The sequence below is a fragment of the Centropristis striata genome, chromosome 20 (genome assembly GCF_030273125.1).
Source record: "Centropristis striata isolate RG_2023a ecotype Rhode Island chromosome 20, C.striata_1.0, whole genome shotgun sequence".
NCBI classification, from domain to species: domain Eukaryota; kingdom Metazoa; phylum Chordata; class Actinopteri; order Perciformes; family Serranidae; genus Centropristis; species Centropristis striata.
This window is the reverse complement of record NC_081536.1, coordinates 28691231-28708306: the sequence shown is the minus strand read 5'-3', so window position 1 is coordinate 28708306 and position 17076 is coordinate 28691231. Positions and strand designations below refer to the sequence as shown.

The 17076-nt window shown below is 37.6% G+C and overlaps 1 protein-coding gene across 1 annotated transcript in view; it reads right to left on the bottom strand.

Annotated features, from left to right (window-relative positions):
* Positions 1-13183: 13183 nt before the first annotated feature.
* atrnl1a (attractin-like 1a) overlaps positions 13184-17076 on the bottom strand; it is a 380138-nt gene continuing 376245 nt past the window's right edge. The window contains exon 30 of the mRNA XM_059359919.1: positions 13184-15336. Coding sequence (XP_059215902.1) covers positions 15215-15336 — 122 coding nt within the window. The 3' untranslated portion in view covers positions 13184-15214. The remainder of the gene's footprint in view (positions 15337-17076) is intronic.

Below are 17076 nucleotides of genomic sequence, written 5' to 3'. Positions count from 1 at the left end.
TGTACTTGGCTGAAACTATAAATTGGACAAATAAATGTCTGATGATATTCTATTCCAGAGCATTGTGAGCTATTTTGACATTCAGATACAACATAGAGTACATTGAATAAACCAGAATATTGTTTTTATAACAACTTATGTGTATATTTCTCCCAGTATGTACATGATTATGGAATATTATTGCATCTGAGAAAGAGGATATCAATGTAACTCTCCTACTGTAGTTATATAAGACTGTATTTCCTAAGCATATTGTTTTGTACCATAGCCCCATTTATGATGTTGCTTAAATATAGTATTTGATTTTTTGGCTAAGATTTGAACTTATTTTTCTATCTTTTACTATTTTCTGTTTTGATGAGTTGAAGTGAATGAGGTGGACCGGGCACAGATAGCTCATATTTAAACTGTTCAACTTTTTTTTAGACTGTTGAGTGCTGTTACTATAATTATTTTGGTTTTACTGCTAAAATAATTGCGGTGACAATAACTACAAGTTGAACAAGGAAGAAAATTGTCTTTGCATGATGATGGAGAAGGAAGCAAATCAGTGTTTAAAGATAAATACATTGTATACCATACGAATGAAGGATTTTTGGGGTATATTTGAGCAGAGTTGGGAAAACTCCCACAGATTAATGTTTGCAGTTTGGAGGAAAAGTGACATGTTATGAGTTGCTACATGACAAACACTCTAACTGGGACTGATTACACTTCTCAGAATTGTGTCTTACAGTACGTCTGATCTTTTTTATATTTAATCCCAGTGTCATATCTTCATTGGACCTGGAATATGAGATAAAGTGAAGTTTATACAGGTGGTCATAAGTCCTCAGAGCTGCGGCCACAGCCTCCTGATGTAAGGGTCCCACTTTTGGACAAGAAAAAGTTAAAGATGTTAAATATGTTTGCTGTCAATCTCCATCCCATTTGTTGTTTGAAAATACCAAAAATGGCTTTTTGGAGATGCAGACTCCCTCAGCTATCCGGCATCATTAACTTCTTAGCTTGTGAAAATGTAAAATCTATTGTACAAAAGTTATGATTAAATACTGTTAAATCACCCAGACTGTGTGAATGTTGTGTTATTTCATTTGAACAAAGATGAAGAAAGCAACCTTCAGACATGTGGAAAACAGATGAGTTGATAAAGCCTGATACAAACCTCAGAAGGTAATGTTGTTGACCTCGGGTTACCAAACCAAAGAAACTGTGAAGTGAAAAGAGATGAGACCGGATAAAGAAAGTCATATGAGGTTTGTGACTGCTTTGACAGGGAGGAGTCACTGCAGGTCAGCTGAGCATTCACTGATACTTTATTATCCAGTGCTGCATGAGGAGAAACAAAAGGTGAAGCAGAAACAAAGACAGAGGTTAACCCTGTACATACTCAAGACATTAGATATTTAAGCTGTAGAACCATATAAGCTGTATAACGCTGCATTAAGTAGTTATTAAAGCTAAAAAGCCAATGGCAAGTTGGTGGTGTGACTTGAAAATAGCCCAAAAAGACAATAAAATGACTCCATTCTCTCAAGATTGAGTCTTTTCAATAAGAGTTGTGGGAACTCTTTCGAAGACTGAAATCACTTCTCATCCAATTTGCTCTATTAGACCAAACAATGATCATGAAACACAATCACGCGTGCCAATTTTAAGTCTGTTTTTCAGTCCTGTTGGAAAATAATGTTGTGTCTCTCAAAGCCAACAAGACCCCTTTGTCCTACTTATTTGGGTTTTTGACACCAGCATTTTAGACACAAATCTACAGTCCTTCAATCATCAAACATCTATGAACTCTTATACACAATGCACTGAAAAAATAAATAACCTCAGCTGACTGTGAGTAATAAATATTTTTTGTGATAGGACAGGAGTTAAGAAATAGCTTGCAGACAAACTATTCAATGTGGTGCAAAACTTTCAACAAAAATATCCTTTTAAAACCTATTGAAAGAAGCATTTTAGCTTCAAATTAAATTGTCCAATAAACAATATCAATAGATTTGAAAATCCTGATACTTAAAATTAAGGTAAACTTTTCTCTTTTAGACAAATAAATCTTGTTAAAATTGTGTGGGCTGCTGTTAGCAGATGTATATGATAAGTCTCCTACTGTGAGACTCGACAGTAACAAAGCTCAGTGAACCAAATCAAACGCACCTTCAATGCTGTGTAGGTGCATGCTGGGACGAATGTGATCATGGTGGATCACTGAACTGACTTCAGTCTACAGTGACAGGCTTCCTGCACGACCTTCATGCTAATTGTGACAGTCTGTGATGCAACTGGTGCATTCTTCTCTTCAGATCAAACCCACTGTGTGTGCAGAACTGTGCACATCTTGTCTGCATGTCTGCTTCACTGTGTGTATTTGTAGCGTGATGCTGCTGTAGAGTTTACAGTTTTTCTCAGCTGCTTTGGTGCATTTCTCACATCACTATTTACATTTGCACAACAGTTAGTGCATTTCTCAAAACAATAAGTACAAACTGCAAAACCTAGTTGATAACCTGCAAAAGCGTGTCACCTGCTCTAAACAGATAGTTCATTCCTCAAAAGCAACTATTCATGTTAATGAAAGATGAAAAGTCCTGACACTATGTTTATGAACAAGATAGTCAAATGTCTCTGTCATGTTATCATTATGACAGTTTGCTCTGGAAATGTTTTTAATGCAAAAAAGTCAGATCTTGGTGACACTACCTGAAAATGCTCCATTTCCATCCATCTCATTTTACACACAAGCTCAATCAAGACCAAAACAGTAGATGTTAACTGGTGAATTTTCAATTGCTTTCACACGGTTTGTCAAAACAGAAAACCTCATGTTCAAAACTAATGGATTGAAGATTACATTGATCACAGCTTCTGCTCCTTTTTCTTTGTGTATTTGACAACACAGTAATGAATGACAGCTAAATGCTGATTTTTTTCCCTCTTTACTCTACTGTAAGTCATTTTCATTTGCAATACAGTAAAGTGTTTACTGCAAATCCTCATTTACTGTCTTCTTCTTTCATAAACATTCTGCAAAGCTGCTCTGACATGGCTCGCTCACTTTTTGGACTGAGTGTTGTACAAAAAAAAGGAGCAAAATTCATGCCCAACAAATGAAAAATGAAGAACATCATCACAAACATTAATTTACATGTATGATCAATACAATAATCTGTTGAACCAGTTTGACAGTTGCAAATTGAAACGATTAAAAAAGCTCAACTGTGATTGGTCAACATACAGTTTCTACCCAGCAGCTGGGTGATCTGGGTGTTTCAATTTGACCCAACCCCTTCACCCAGCAACTGGGTAACACAAAAATAACCAAACTCCCTGGAAATAACCCTTATTGGGTTGACCCAACAGGCTCAACCCACACTGCAAAAAAAGGTTTATCTAAAAACAAGATAAAAGATTTTTAAATCTATAAATAAGCATGTTGTACACTTAAAATCTCAAAACAAAACTCTCAAAACAAGATAAATTAAAGCTGCAAGCAGTGATGAACTGGCCCGAGCAGAGTGCACTGACAATTATTTGTTTCTCACCATGATAAAAAACAACTTTAGATTTAGAAGTGTTAGATAATTTATCTTATTTTAAGAGTTAATTTCTTATTTTAAGCGTTCAACGTGCTTATTTCTAGATTTAACAATCTTAATTTAAGAAATCTTGTCAAGTGAAATTTTCTGTCCGTGCAGTAAAATAATTTCCCTCAGACCTTGTTTTTAGACACACCTTTTTTTTGCAGTGCAGCATTTGGGTTGATGAAATAACCCAGCATTTTTTAGTGTGTGTTGTATGTGTTTTGCTGCTGATTGCATGAGAGCTTCCAGGCTATTTGATTTAAGTCGCCTACTTTTGCTAATGCACTGTTTCTATCTGTGTCTGTCATTCTGGTTAATTGCAGGAGTGCTGTCTCTTTTTGTGGTTAATTCTGATAAAGAGTCTGTTGTAGGATTGCTGAGAAAGATGAGAATATGCTTTCACAAAACCATTAACTGACACTGTAAAAATTCTGACAACATACCAACATCTCTGTTGACAGTATAAAAAAACACAGTTAACAACTGTTTTTACTCTGATGCTATGACCTTGGTTGTTTTTAACCTAAATTGCTTATTTTTATCCCTCTGTTTTTTCTTCCTCTTTGCTTCCTTATGAGATGAGATTATCTCACTCAAAAGAAACATCTTAATACAGCACCTCAAGCAGATTTACTGAATGATAACCTCCATATTAATAAACTGATGCTAATTAGGTTCAGAGTGTAATAAAAGAACACACTAGTTTTATTGAAACAGGCTCAGAGTAGGAGAGTTATTAATTAATTGAAACCACTCTTCTTATAATTTCATGAAAAAAAGAGTTGAATGGAAAAGTGAAGGCTCAAACAGGCGAATACTGGGCACCACATTATGGCTCCACGTGTCTTCTTAAATGGTGTTGATAGTCTCTGACATAGAGGACATACTGACGCATTTCTGACATTATGAATAAAACATTAATGTAGAACAGAAAAGGGTGATGTGAAAATGCTCTGACGCCTGCACGTCATTGTCATAAAATGCCAGAAAATTAGTCTGACATTTGAATGTAATTTCTAGTCATAATTCTGCATTATCTTTAGACACAGCCATTTGACTAACTGCATGTCCTCGAGCTCTAATACAGTGCACCGTAATAACAGCGGCTGCAGTAAAACCACATCTGGCAAGAATGCAGTTAGTTTGGGAAGTGGCCATAAATGCCACTTGATCACTTGTTGCAAGATTCTGAATATAACGAGACCTGAGTCACTGTTTGAGTATTGAAATTTGAGAATGTCTGAAGCTTAATTTGAAAGTTAACGTCTTGTTTTTGCAGTTCTGCTTGTTGCCTTTTACAAACGAAACCTATTTGCTGACAGGGTTTAAATGGTAAATGGACAACACTTGTACACTTCAGATCATCATTCATCCCTTCACATATTCATTGGTGACCGAGGCTAGGTTCAAATCCTGCTTGCAGCTCTTCTGTAGGGAGTTTGCATGTTCTCCCGTGCCATCAGGACCTGAAGGGAACACGTCCAGGTCCTCCAGCTTCCTCCCACAGTCCAAAAACATGCAGCTTAGGTTTAACTGGTAAATCTAAATTGGCTGTAGGAGTGAATGAGAGCATGAATGGTTGTCTGTCTCTATAATCGTTTATCCATCAACCAATCTCTGCACATTTTGAAGATTCTCATGAGAGAAGCTTGATGGAAACACCAAAATTCGATAAAACTTTTGAAAATCTGCATAAAAGTTTTAATGCTTGCTTTAGGTGTTTTTTGTCTTTTTTTTTAAAAAGTTCTGACATAGCAAACATTTCAATCACATGACTGATCAGTTATTTCCTCTGACATGAAAGAACAATTAGAAGTTACCGAGTTGAATCCAATTCCTGAAGACTTCTTTCCATTTTCTCTCTTTTTGTTGTTGTTTTCTCTCTTCTTCTTCTTCTTCTTCTTCTTCTTCTTCTTCTTAGCTTACAGCAATACATTACACTGCCATCTTCTGACCAAAGTATGTTACTGCAGCTTTGTTTATTTGCTCTAAACCAGCTGATTGAAACTCACTAATTTGCTTTGTCTTTCATGAACATTTCAGAATTTCGCTTCAAAATTCAATTCAACTTTAATGGAAACATCCAGGGTTTACACCTCAGTTCTGTCCAGTTTGTAAAGTTTCTGAAGTGTTTCCCTCTCATTGTGCAGAGTTGTGCACTGCACATTCCATAAAGACTAGACGACATGTCTCCACTTCCTCTCATTGCACAGCAGTGAAGACAACATTTTCCTGATACGGGAGCTGCCATCCTGCACAGGTGACATCATTTGGAGCCAGAGTCTCCGTCTCAGCGAAGTATCGATATCGGGTTCCCTCCCAAAATGTGAACTGTCAATCATAACGTTACACCCGTGTTCTATAGCATCAAATCATTAACATCAAACTCATCTGAAATGCGAACACTTGGACGTACATTAGTGCCTGAATTGATTTGTACTTAATGAGATGTTTTGGCTTCACTCATAGGGAACTGTCAGGCTGTGTGGATGAGGTATGAGAAAAGTGTTAATTACAAGTGTTAATTATATATCAGATAGATTGAAACTGTGACCTAGCATATGATTAAATAATCATTTTACAGTTATTAACCATCCACCTTTGCCATGCATTTGTCCAGATATAATGTCCACAGATGTGCGTCTCTCTTTTGTCACTTTTTTCCAATCATTCCACAGCAGATTCAAACAGCACCACTCCTGCAGCCCCTCCTCCTCCTGCAGCTCACACACATTCATCACACCACCTTGAAATTAAACGTCGATGGCTTCAGAAGAGAACTGTAAAGACAGCTATCCATATCACATCCAGTGAATGTGGGTAATTGTGTTTTTGATAGCAGGCCAGGCAGCATTTCAGAGAGATTGAGTTTATCAAGAGTCATTAAAGTGCTATTTTCTCACAGTGGATATGAGCACACACACTGTGGAGCACAGGCAGGTATTACCTGGCTTTGGTGCCACAATTATGGAGCGACTTGAAAAGAAGAAAAGAATGGCAGGAGTGCAGTTGTTTTTTTCTGAAGCCACGAAAGGGGAGCTGTTATTCATCAGATATGTCCCTGGAGTTTCATTGTATGTATGTTTTAGAAGCATATTTTTTTTTCATAATTGTGTGTGTGTGTGTGTGTGTGTGTGTGTGTGTGTGTGAGTCGGTGGTTTTATTGTTCTGTTTTCTCATATTTCATAACCACTGCTCTGCTTTTTTTTTAAAGAATGTATTCACTGTGTATTCATATTAATACATTTTTATCCATACCTCCATATTACATCATTCTTGCAATTGACAAGAATGAGCTTCATCCTCTGTTTCACTGCAAACCTTTTTGTTTTTTTAGTTTTGTAATTGACCCCTAACATTATTAGAAACTATTTCCAGTGCAAATAAATTGATTTATTGCACATTTCCTGGTCATCAGTTTTATTATTGTGCATTCTAGTGAAGCCTATAATTGCTTAATTCATTCCTCCTGCAAGATATGGACAAATGCATAATTTCTACTGAAAATTTTAGAAACTTGCATTAGCTGCTCTGGCTAAATCTTTTAAAAATTTAATATTAAAATAGTTTTTGGATTCAGTTGGCATGAAGTGATTTGAGAATTGATAACTTAAGATAAGGTGTTCCTTTATTAGTCCCACAGCAGGGAAAGTTCCAGTTTTACAGCAGTAAAACGTGTACAGACAAAATAGAAAGAAGCAACAATAAAGTAACAAGAAATAAAAACAAGAAGTATTAACAAGAAATATTAGGCAAGAAATATGTAAAATTAGGAACAATTTAGACGGATTTAACAGTTTAAATTGCACCATAGCACAGAGGAAAATATTTATATTGCACATATGATAATACACCTGACTACAACTTCATGTTTAATGCAGAAAGTCCAGAGTTTCTGCATGTTCATGCAGGAGTGTCACACAGAGAAAAAAACAAGTAAAGGAAAATCTTAATATTTGAAACATTTGGTCCTTTCATTTTTATTTGAAGACTGTTTGCATTGATTTTACACATTTCCCTGTGTTCCAGTTATGGGTATTCGCAGTTGTTATCTAATGCACACCTTGACTTTAGCTCCAAGGTTCTTGTGGACAGGTGATACATATGAATAATGACCATAATAAAAGTGAACCACACTCATCATTAGAGAACTGACCCTCTGATCTCCTCACACCCATAACAAACCTTCTGATATTATATATATATATAGTTTATAGTTTATCAATACCAAAGCTGTGTTCATTAATAGACAGTTTATAACAGGAGGTCATAAAGCTTCACATAAACACGCTGGGTCTCCTGACACCAGCATGAATTAACATCTATTAATGTATCAGGAGGGAATCTGTGTGCGACGCAGAAGAGTCCTGTGTGGCCAATTCATGTCGCTATGACAAATAGGTTATGAATACTAATCTGTGTGTCTGTCCTAATCATCTTCGGTGCTTTACAGTTTAATTAGGCAGGTTGTTTACAACTAACTGAACTTAAATTTCTTAAGCATTCTGCTGAAAAACACAAGTCTAGACTTCAATTAAATGTTACAATAGTGATTTTTTTTATGTTTTAAGGGGCAAATCAAGGTTTTTACACTATTAAATGTATTTTTTTTCTTCAGTGAGTCACAGAAAATCCAATATCCACAGAGCTACAATGAATATAAATAAGTAGAATAAGATGGAACACAGATTACAGTGCCACACAAAAAGTTCCCTCATGAATGAACATCTCTCTCTCTCTCTGTGGGACAAAGCTGCTCACCTCGACCCGTCTGCTGACCCCCCTGCAGGCGTGTGGTTACCGCTCATATAATCCAGCTGACGCAGAGCATCAATAGCTTCACTCCTTCTCTTTCATCCTTCTTGTCTTTGCACTTTGTGTGCCGAGAGGATTTAAAAAGAACCCTCTTTGTTAGCGCAGAAGGCCACTTATGACAGAGCTGTGCATGCTGGGATTGAGGAGAGGATGGCGCTGACAGGGGCGACATTCTTCACAGCGTCATCGAGGCTGGCTGACTGGTTGGTGGTTTGGGTTTTGTGTGTGTGTGTGTGTGTGTGTTTGTGTGTTGGGAGTGGGAGGACAGCAGTGTGCTTTGTAATCCTGCCTCGACCCCCTGGCTGACTCGACACTTGTCCTCAGACTGTGGCCCGAATCACCCGCCACAATTGGCGCATAATGGCATAAAGATTGTGGCCTGGATGGGGCATCAATCACAAGGATGTGACTCAGCTGACCCTGAGTCCTCAGCAGTGTGTGTGTGTGTGTGTGTGTGTGTGTGTGTGTGTGTGACTTTTTATGGCATTTGTATAGCGAGTTATTATGTGTTTTTGTAGGACATGTCCATGGCATACAGGATATGGCATGTCATGGGAACATACTATACTATAACTTTTTTCATCAAATCTGGACCATTTACTATGCTATGCATTTTTTGTCACTATAATTGGATGACATATTTAACATTTACTTTCTGATGACATTTCGAACGGCATACTATACCAGGGGTCGGCAACCTTTACTAACAAAAGAGCCATTGTTGGCCAAATAAAGATAAATTATTTCGGAATGGAGCCGCAAATCTTATTTTGAGCCTTACAAGAAAGATAAAACAGCCCAAACTGAGTTTAAATTAGCCTACCAGCAATACTAATAGGTCATAATGAGCATTTATTAATATGTTTTTGTCAGAATACAGTGAAGACCCAAGTGCAAATGAGGCTGGACACCGAAGAAATATCTCAGGAGATTTGGATCGAAAGATATCCTAGCTAGGGAAACTCAAAACTAGACTAGAACTTGGCAAAATGTAGAGGTTACGCTGGACCATCGACTTTGGTAAACTATGACCAACAGCTGACAGAGTTTTAAAAAAAAAATGTAAATATAGTGTGTAAGCTTCACATTTTTACAATAAAGACTACAGATTGCTTTAGGCCTACACCAATGGTAAATGAAAATTAAAAAAGTAAAGAAATTAACATTTCATTTCGTACAGGTTTCTTTGTCACAGCCACATGGAACCACTGCAGACGGCCTGAAGAGCCACATGTGGCTCCGGAGCCTCAGGTTGCCTACCCCTGCACTATACTGTGACTTTTTTAGCAAGATTTTGAATGAATACAATACTATAAAAAATTTTATGGAATTTTTATGGCATACTGTACTATGTTATCATATGATATTTTTATGGCATGCCATACCATTTCTGCACTAGCTTCATGCTGTTTCCACATTAGCAGTTTAAGCTCATGAATACACAAACGTTAAAAGAATGACTTCTCATCTCGGAAATGGGAAAATATGAGAAGCATTAATTTACTACTGACCTTGGCGGAGTCCTTTTAGTTTTTGGCATTCTATACTAAAACTTTTAATGACATTTTTTAGGACTATATACTATGACTTTTTATGGCAAAGTAGACTATGAGTTGACATTTTAAACAACATTTTTACTTAGAAATGCACAATGTGTGATTATGCCCCAGGCTCCACTAATCGTTACTCGTTATCTTGACATATTAACATAATTAATTGGAGATAGAGCTGATGTGTTTGCAAATATGTTAACATGTGGGGCCCAAGCCGGAAATGTGTCGGGCTCTTCGTCTCCATTTTCCACTTGAATCTAATGACAGTAAAGCAGATGGTCAGGGTTACTTAAACTCTCCCATGTTCAATTCAACAGTGGCAGAATGTCATGTTTTTGACAAGGCCTCCTTTCTTCCTCTTCCCCTCTTTGTGTGTTTGCAATCTTTTACTGTGTTGAGGGATTGAGCTTCTGATATTGACTCTAAAAACACAAACCCCCTTTTCATCCTCAGAACTGGTTTTAAAACATCTGAGATCAAGATAAAAGGGAAAGTGCACCACTTCCTGCTGCCTGTGACGTGCAGGTATCGAGCAGAGCGGAGATGCCAGCAGCCCACTTAATGCTAAATACTGCAGTCTTTTATCTTGAGAAAAAATACAGTGAGCTGAGAGTGTAAAAAGGAGCACTTATCTCCTCCTGGTCACTAATGGTGGTGACCGTATCGGCACTGACCTCATGTAATGTAAGGAGGCCTTTCAAGTTCCAAATTAGACTTCAAAGAAAGGAGTCAAAAGCAAAAATCAGATAGACAGGGTGTGAAAATAGCCTGTAATTACAAAGATTTATAGCTTTGTTGATATCGATTTTCAGGGATGATCAAGGATGTAGCCAATGGTTAACACAACAAAATTGAATTTAATATATTTTATGTAAGAAATGTTATTTCTATACTGAATAAAAGAAAGGCTAATCCTTAGTTTAGTGTAGCATTGGTTACACGAGGATAAGGTATTCTAAGGTAAAAGAAGGCATATGCAGATGATTAGTGACATGAAAGCATTGTTTACCCAGCTTTCTATTTACCCCTACATCACTGACTGTGAAGGATTTTGAAATGCAGCCAGACAGTAGAGCACTGCAGCCACCAGATTCTCTGCTGCTGTTCCCTGGAAACAATGTGTGTTGATGTTCTCTTATGGTTAGCGTTCCACATTTACATAAAATTGTCTAATTCTTGAAGATGCTCTGTAGTAAAGCCCCAAACACTTGATGGTATAGGACACAATCTGTGGTCCATTTAAAAGCACACGGCAGCTTTTTGTTAGTGAAGCAGAATTAAAAAGACTGGATTCATTTTATATGAAACTAACTGAACCGTGCCCCACTGCAACACCCATACACATCAAAGTCTAATGTCTGTGCACAATAACAGGGCATTGGGAGCTACATGAGGCCTGTACTATGAAGTTTTTTTTATGTTATCTAGCTTCACTAACTTTATAACTGCTATCGACTGATTTAATGTTAATCACTACTTTGTAGTAATTTGTGTGGTACCTGGTTGAGACAGAAAAGTTTTTGCACATCATGTTAGCTAAACGACAAAAAAAGGTACCATTGGGTATCAGTACCGAATTTCAGGTAGCGGTTCAGATGTGATCTGTACCCGACCTGAGGTGAAAAGGTTACTCTGGATGGAACATTTCATGGGGATCCAGTTATAATATTCTGCAGTTGAATCCTGTAATGGTAAAAAGCAGGCGGCAACCTCCAGGTCTGAGCATGGAGGCAAACCAGGAAGTGCCTTAAGCTGCATTCTACCAAAAATTCCAGCAGGGGGTGCTAAGTTTGGCTGCAAAAAAATCTAACCATTCATTTCAGTGTAAAAGAGGAAAACTTCTCACTTGATTTATTACCGCAGAATTTTTTTTAGGACAACACTATGGTCTCAATCACTAGTAAAAAATCTTCTTCAAGACAATTTGATGTTAATAGTTCTAATAATGGCCCCATTTAGAAGAAAATAGAAGATAAAGAAACTTATGATTTGGGGCGTGGCTACCTTTGATTGACAGGTGGCTAACAAGGCGAGCCGTCATCAGGAGAGAAGCAGAACAATGCGTATCCACGGCAACGTGTCAATAAAGTTATATAAGACGTTATATAGATATAAAAAGGACGTTTACCGGTTTGACCCTTTCACTGTATTTTCACTTAATGACAGTTTATTTGAACGTTTTGTTCATTAAAATGTCTTGTTCAGCGTTTGGTTGGACTAACAGACACTCCAAGGAGTCGCTGCTCAGTTTTCTGAGGTCAGTAACATACATTTTGTTTTTGTTTTTTGCTAGCCAAAACTAACATCCCAGTTAATGCTCCAGTTAATGCTAACATGAATTAGCAGCAGCTTCTCTCAGTCAGGTTGAGGTGTAGAGAGGCTGTAGTCAGTGATCAGATCCCTCTCCTTCTCCACAGTCCAGATATGGTCTGCTCCCCGTATCAGAAACAAGATGGAGACGAGTGTAACGCTGAACTCGATGCTTCCAACAGGCCACAAACCAATGGGTGATAGTCTTAATTTAACCCTTTGATGCACAACATGGGTCTAAAGTGACCCGACAGAGTTTTTATGTTCTATATATTTGCAATAAATTATTGAAAAGGTTACTCTGGATCGAACATTTCATGGGGATCCAGTTAAAATATTCTGCAGTTGAATACTGTAATGGTAAAAAGCAGGCAGTTATCTTTAAATTATTGTCTTTAAATTTGCATAAATAACTAACTTTTGCTGTCGTTAACTCAAACTTTTTGGGTCTATGGTAAAACGTCATGGTCAAGGAGAAATTTTGGCTTCAGTGGTCGCGCTTTCCAGATGATGTTGAGATGTGATTGTGGTCCAAACAGAACTTGCATCCAAATTATAGAATAACTGATGGACCAGTTGTGTCATTCCTCAGCTCAGTAAGATGTTGGACTAGAAAGCTGACAGGTAAGGCGTGTAGAAGTCAACTGATGTCTACTGTGACTGTCTTGTTGTCTGTGTTGTCTGATGTGTAAAATGTAAATTAAGTATTAAGTCATGTTGTGCTCAGTGATTTTTATATTCTCTGTTTGTCCAGTCAGGTTGCTGAGCCAGTATCTGTGTAACTCTATAAGCAGTGTTGGATGGCAGAGTCTATAGCGTTGGCTGAGCTTATCATTTGACCCTATTGACATCCAAACAACACTGATCAATACAACCCCACAACACCAGAGGTAAGAACACACAGAGTATCAGATCCAGTTACCATACGAAAAGGCATCAAAACGTTTTAATTGTAAATGTACAGATTTATGCTCATATGGACAAAAACAGTGTAGTGAGCTGCCCTTTGTTAATAGAAGTCTCAACAACAAACTGGTGCAAAATTACATGAAGACAATGCCTGTATGGGAAAAAAACAGGCTCAATATATAGACAGTATATGTGCATAAAATCATCCACTGCTGTTGTCAAAAGTTTGGAATCAGCTGTTATATTGATGAGATAAAACAGAAAATTTAAATAGTTTTGGCCCCAGAAGAATAATCACAATTCAACCTATTATTCGTGCAATGCCCCCAATAGGTTTCCAGTTAGCTTTTATTATTATTATCCTTTAGACTAAAGCAGGAACCTGTTTCTATTTAAATCTGCACACATTTTGATGCTTAGCGTCCAGTTTCTATGACCAAATACTGCTGATTTCTTCTATTCTTGTTCAACTTTTGATCAGAGGTCTCTTTGTCTCTATGTACAAAACAAACCTTTCATTCAAAAACACATATTTTTATAAAGATGACTTTCTACAAAGCATTAAAGAGCATTCAGACATCTGCTTTGGTGGCAGTAGATCCCAAACTTTGAACGGTAGCGTAACTCTACTGTGTATGTGCAGTTGATTAAGAAAAAGTGACTTTACAATATATAGTGAAGGTTTTAACACAATTGGTGAAGGGGAAAAACGTTTGACATCACACAAAACGTGCTATAATATGCATAAAATATATATATATATATTTAATAAAAAGACACTGAGGGTACAAGAAAAAAAGGGAATACTGCACAGACTTGCTTTGCAAAATCTTTTGTTTAGTGTTTTAAAAAAAAACCTCCTTAGTGCATTTGTAAAATTATTGTTTAACTGTAATTTGCATAATTAATAAATATTACATAAGGAGATATGTTACATAAAAGTTTGTATGACATGTAAACAGGCATGAAATTTACTGGAGGTCATGAGAAAAGATATAAAAGGTATAGTGTATCTTCACAGTAATAACTGAATTATGAATCAGTAGTATGTGTTTGATGATACCGACCTTGAGGTTACATTGCAGCCCAGAATAAACATTTGGATGATCAGTTGCATAATATTATCCCACAGAGGGTCCTAATGTACTGATAAAGCATTTCACTTATAGTGCATATACAGATGTATAAAAGGCCCAAAGCTACAGATAAATGGACCCTTTTCCATTACAGAGGACCTGAGCAGATCTCAAAATGTAGAACTTCAAATGTTGATGCAGGGAAAAACAATAATTACTTGTATTTCATAAAGGACAACAGTTACATCCAATGATCTTCATTCTTCAACATCTCAACAGTAGTAATTTTAAAATACCCCTCAAGCAAATCATTGTCACAGAACACCACCCACTACAGTGCTTTGCATTGATCTAGTTAGGTCCATGTTGTTGTGTCCAGCGTTGCTCCTGAGTCCGAGTGGGTTTGTAACTCAGGAGGACTTCATTTCAGCTCAGTTAATTTCAGCTCAATATTGTTCACAGGAGCTCGAAGCCATTTAGTTTGGTTTAATGGTGTAAAACAAGTGTTTTTCCTCTGTCAATATGGCAGACTGCATGACAGACAAGTGGAGCCCTGGAGATGCGGAGCCACATGGCATAGAATTGGAAAAGCCTGCCAGCCACTCATAACTGTCTGACCAAAGCTGTGGTGGAGGAACACATTTTCTCTGTCAATCTGTAGCTTTTCAATTCTCCATTTCCTCGCTCATCAGGATATACACACACACAAGGGACAAGAAGAGTATGAAGAAGGCTTCTATCTGATCCAGGAAAGAAAGGTGAGTGTCGTTTTTTCCACTTTGAGTGCCTGTTGATGACACAGTGGATTTCCTCTCCTTCTAAGCAACTATCAAAGACTCTCCACACCCATTTTTTTCCAGGCTCTGCCTTTGTTTACAATGTGTCCCTTTTGTCTGACAATAGCTCCAGTGAAATCCTCCAGGGCCACGATGGCTATCTCGTTACCTCGCCGAGGGAATCCATTTCATACACAGGTCCCTTGATGGTGCACAATGTGTTTGCGGTGCTTCAGACCCAGGCCTCTTTCTTTGAAGTCCATCACTCGCTGTTGTGATGTGTCTACCAGAGCACTGGCTATAGCAACACCTGAAAGCCCAGAAAGAAAAGAGAGTTATACATACAACATGATGTTTTAAATGACACACAAAATGGGGAGTTCCCCAAGGTTCTATTGTTGGTCCCCTTTTGATTTCTTTGTACACAACTGATTATAAAATATATATCATATCAACAAAATTCACTTGTTTAAGGATGATAAAACACATTGAACCCTAACAGGTCAAATCAAATATTCAGGCTTTTTAAAAATTTAATATGAGGTATTATTGTTTAAAGGTAAAATGTGGACCTCCACAGGGTTCTATTGTGGGTCCCCTTTTGTTTCATATGTAACACACTGTTGAGACACAACTTATTATAAGAGATTGTTTTATAATGTTAAAGAGGGACCTGATTTATTAGTTAAACTTCATTACATGCATATATGTATAACACCAGCTATGCAATTAAATATTTAAGATTTGGAAATAAAAAAGACAATGCTAAATACAGCTTACAATGTTTGCAAAATGTCTTATTTTTCATATAATTCTTGTTTTAATTGGATCTGTTGACCTCATGAAATATATTTGTTTCTCCTCATAATTGTCCAGCTGAAAAGAAAATAACTAGTCGCAAGTTTGGAAACCGACAATAAAATACCTCAATTATGTTGTTGAGAACTATCAAAGAAATAACATATATTTATATTTGGGTTTATTCTGTTGTGTCAACCACTTTGCGAAATCTGTTTTGAATTATTATTATTATTATTATTGAGCTATTTACAGCCACTGAAAATATTAGACCAGAAGAAAGCAGCTGAAAAACACATGAAAACAAGAAAAAGAAGAGAAAACCAAAGTAAAAAGCATGAGCGGAGGTGTGACAGGTGGAGACACATCGTTTTATCAACGCTTTATTAACGTCTCTCTCAAAAAAAAAAAGGGGGCAAACGCTGAGGTCACTGGAGCATATCTCCCACCATCCTGTCTCTTTTCTTTTACTTTCTCCCTCTCAGCATCCAGCAGGATGTCATTCCTCTCAAAACAACGTCTGTATCTGATGCTTGACTCACTCTCCACAGCCGGAGCAGGCCGGATGCACCGCGGCACTAGATGCCTCGCAGCATTGTGCTACCTTGGCAGTAGCTGCTGTTGTTAATGTGGATTTAGAGTCATGGCAGCTCTTGCGAGTGCAGCTAGTCCTGTCTTTCCCTCCTGACAACCGTGGGCTTGACAATGCATGGTCATTATGACGGGAGCTCAATCTGCTGGTATGCAGGAGCCAAATAAACAAAACCTGCAAACAGTGGAGGGAATCTGCTGCGCTCTTGATATGATTTGGATGCAGGATGTTTTCAGCATTTCACACTCAAGTGATTCTTGGGATTTTTTTAGTGGGTGGAAAGGGGAAAGCCGATTACACAGTTGCTCAGTGTGTGCCTGTGTGTGTGTGTGTACGTAACTCTGCAGGTTTATGTGTGTAAAAGTAAATAGTGGTGTGCGTGCACCTGCAAAGTTCTGACACAGCACGCCATACAGACCAACATGGCAGCCAACAGCTCTGTGCTCTGTGATTGGCTCGCAGCACCTGGTCTGTTGGAATTTGGTTCATTATGGTTGTTTGTGTCACTTTGGCACTTCGGTTTGTTTTGTCTACCACGAACAATACTGAAATGTTCTGGGGTTTTTTGCTGCGGTAATTTGTGGTTTGTAGTCCAAATGGCCTGTTTGTAGATATTCTATGTACTTCAGAAGTAAACACATCCATAAGAGTTTGTGAGCC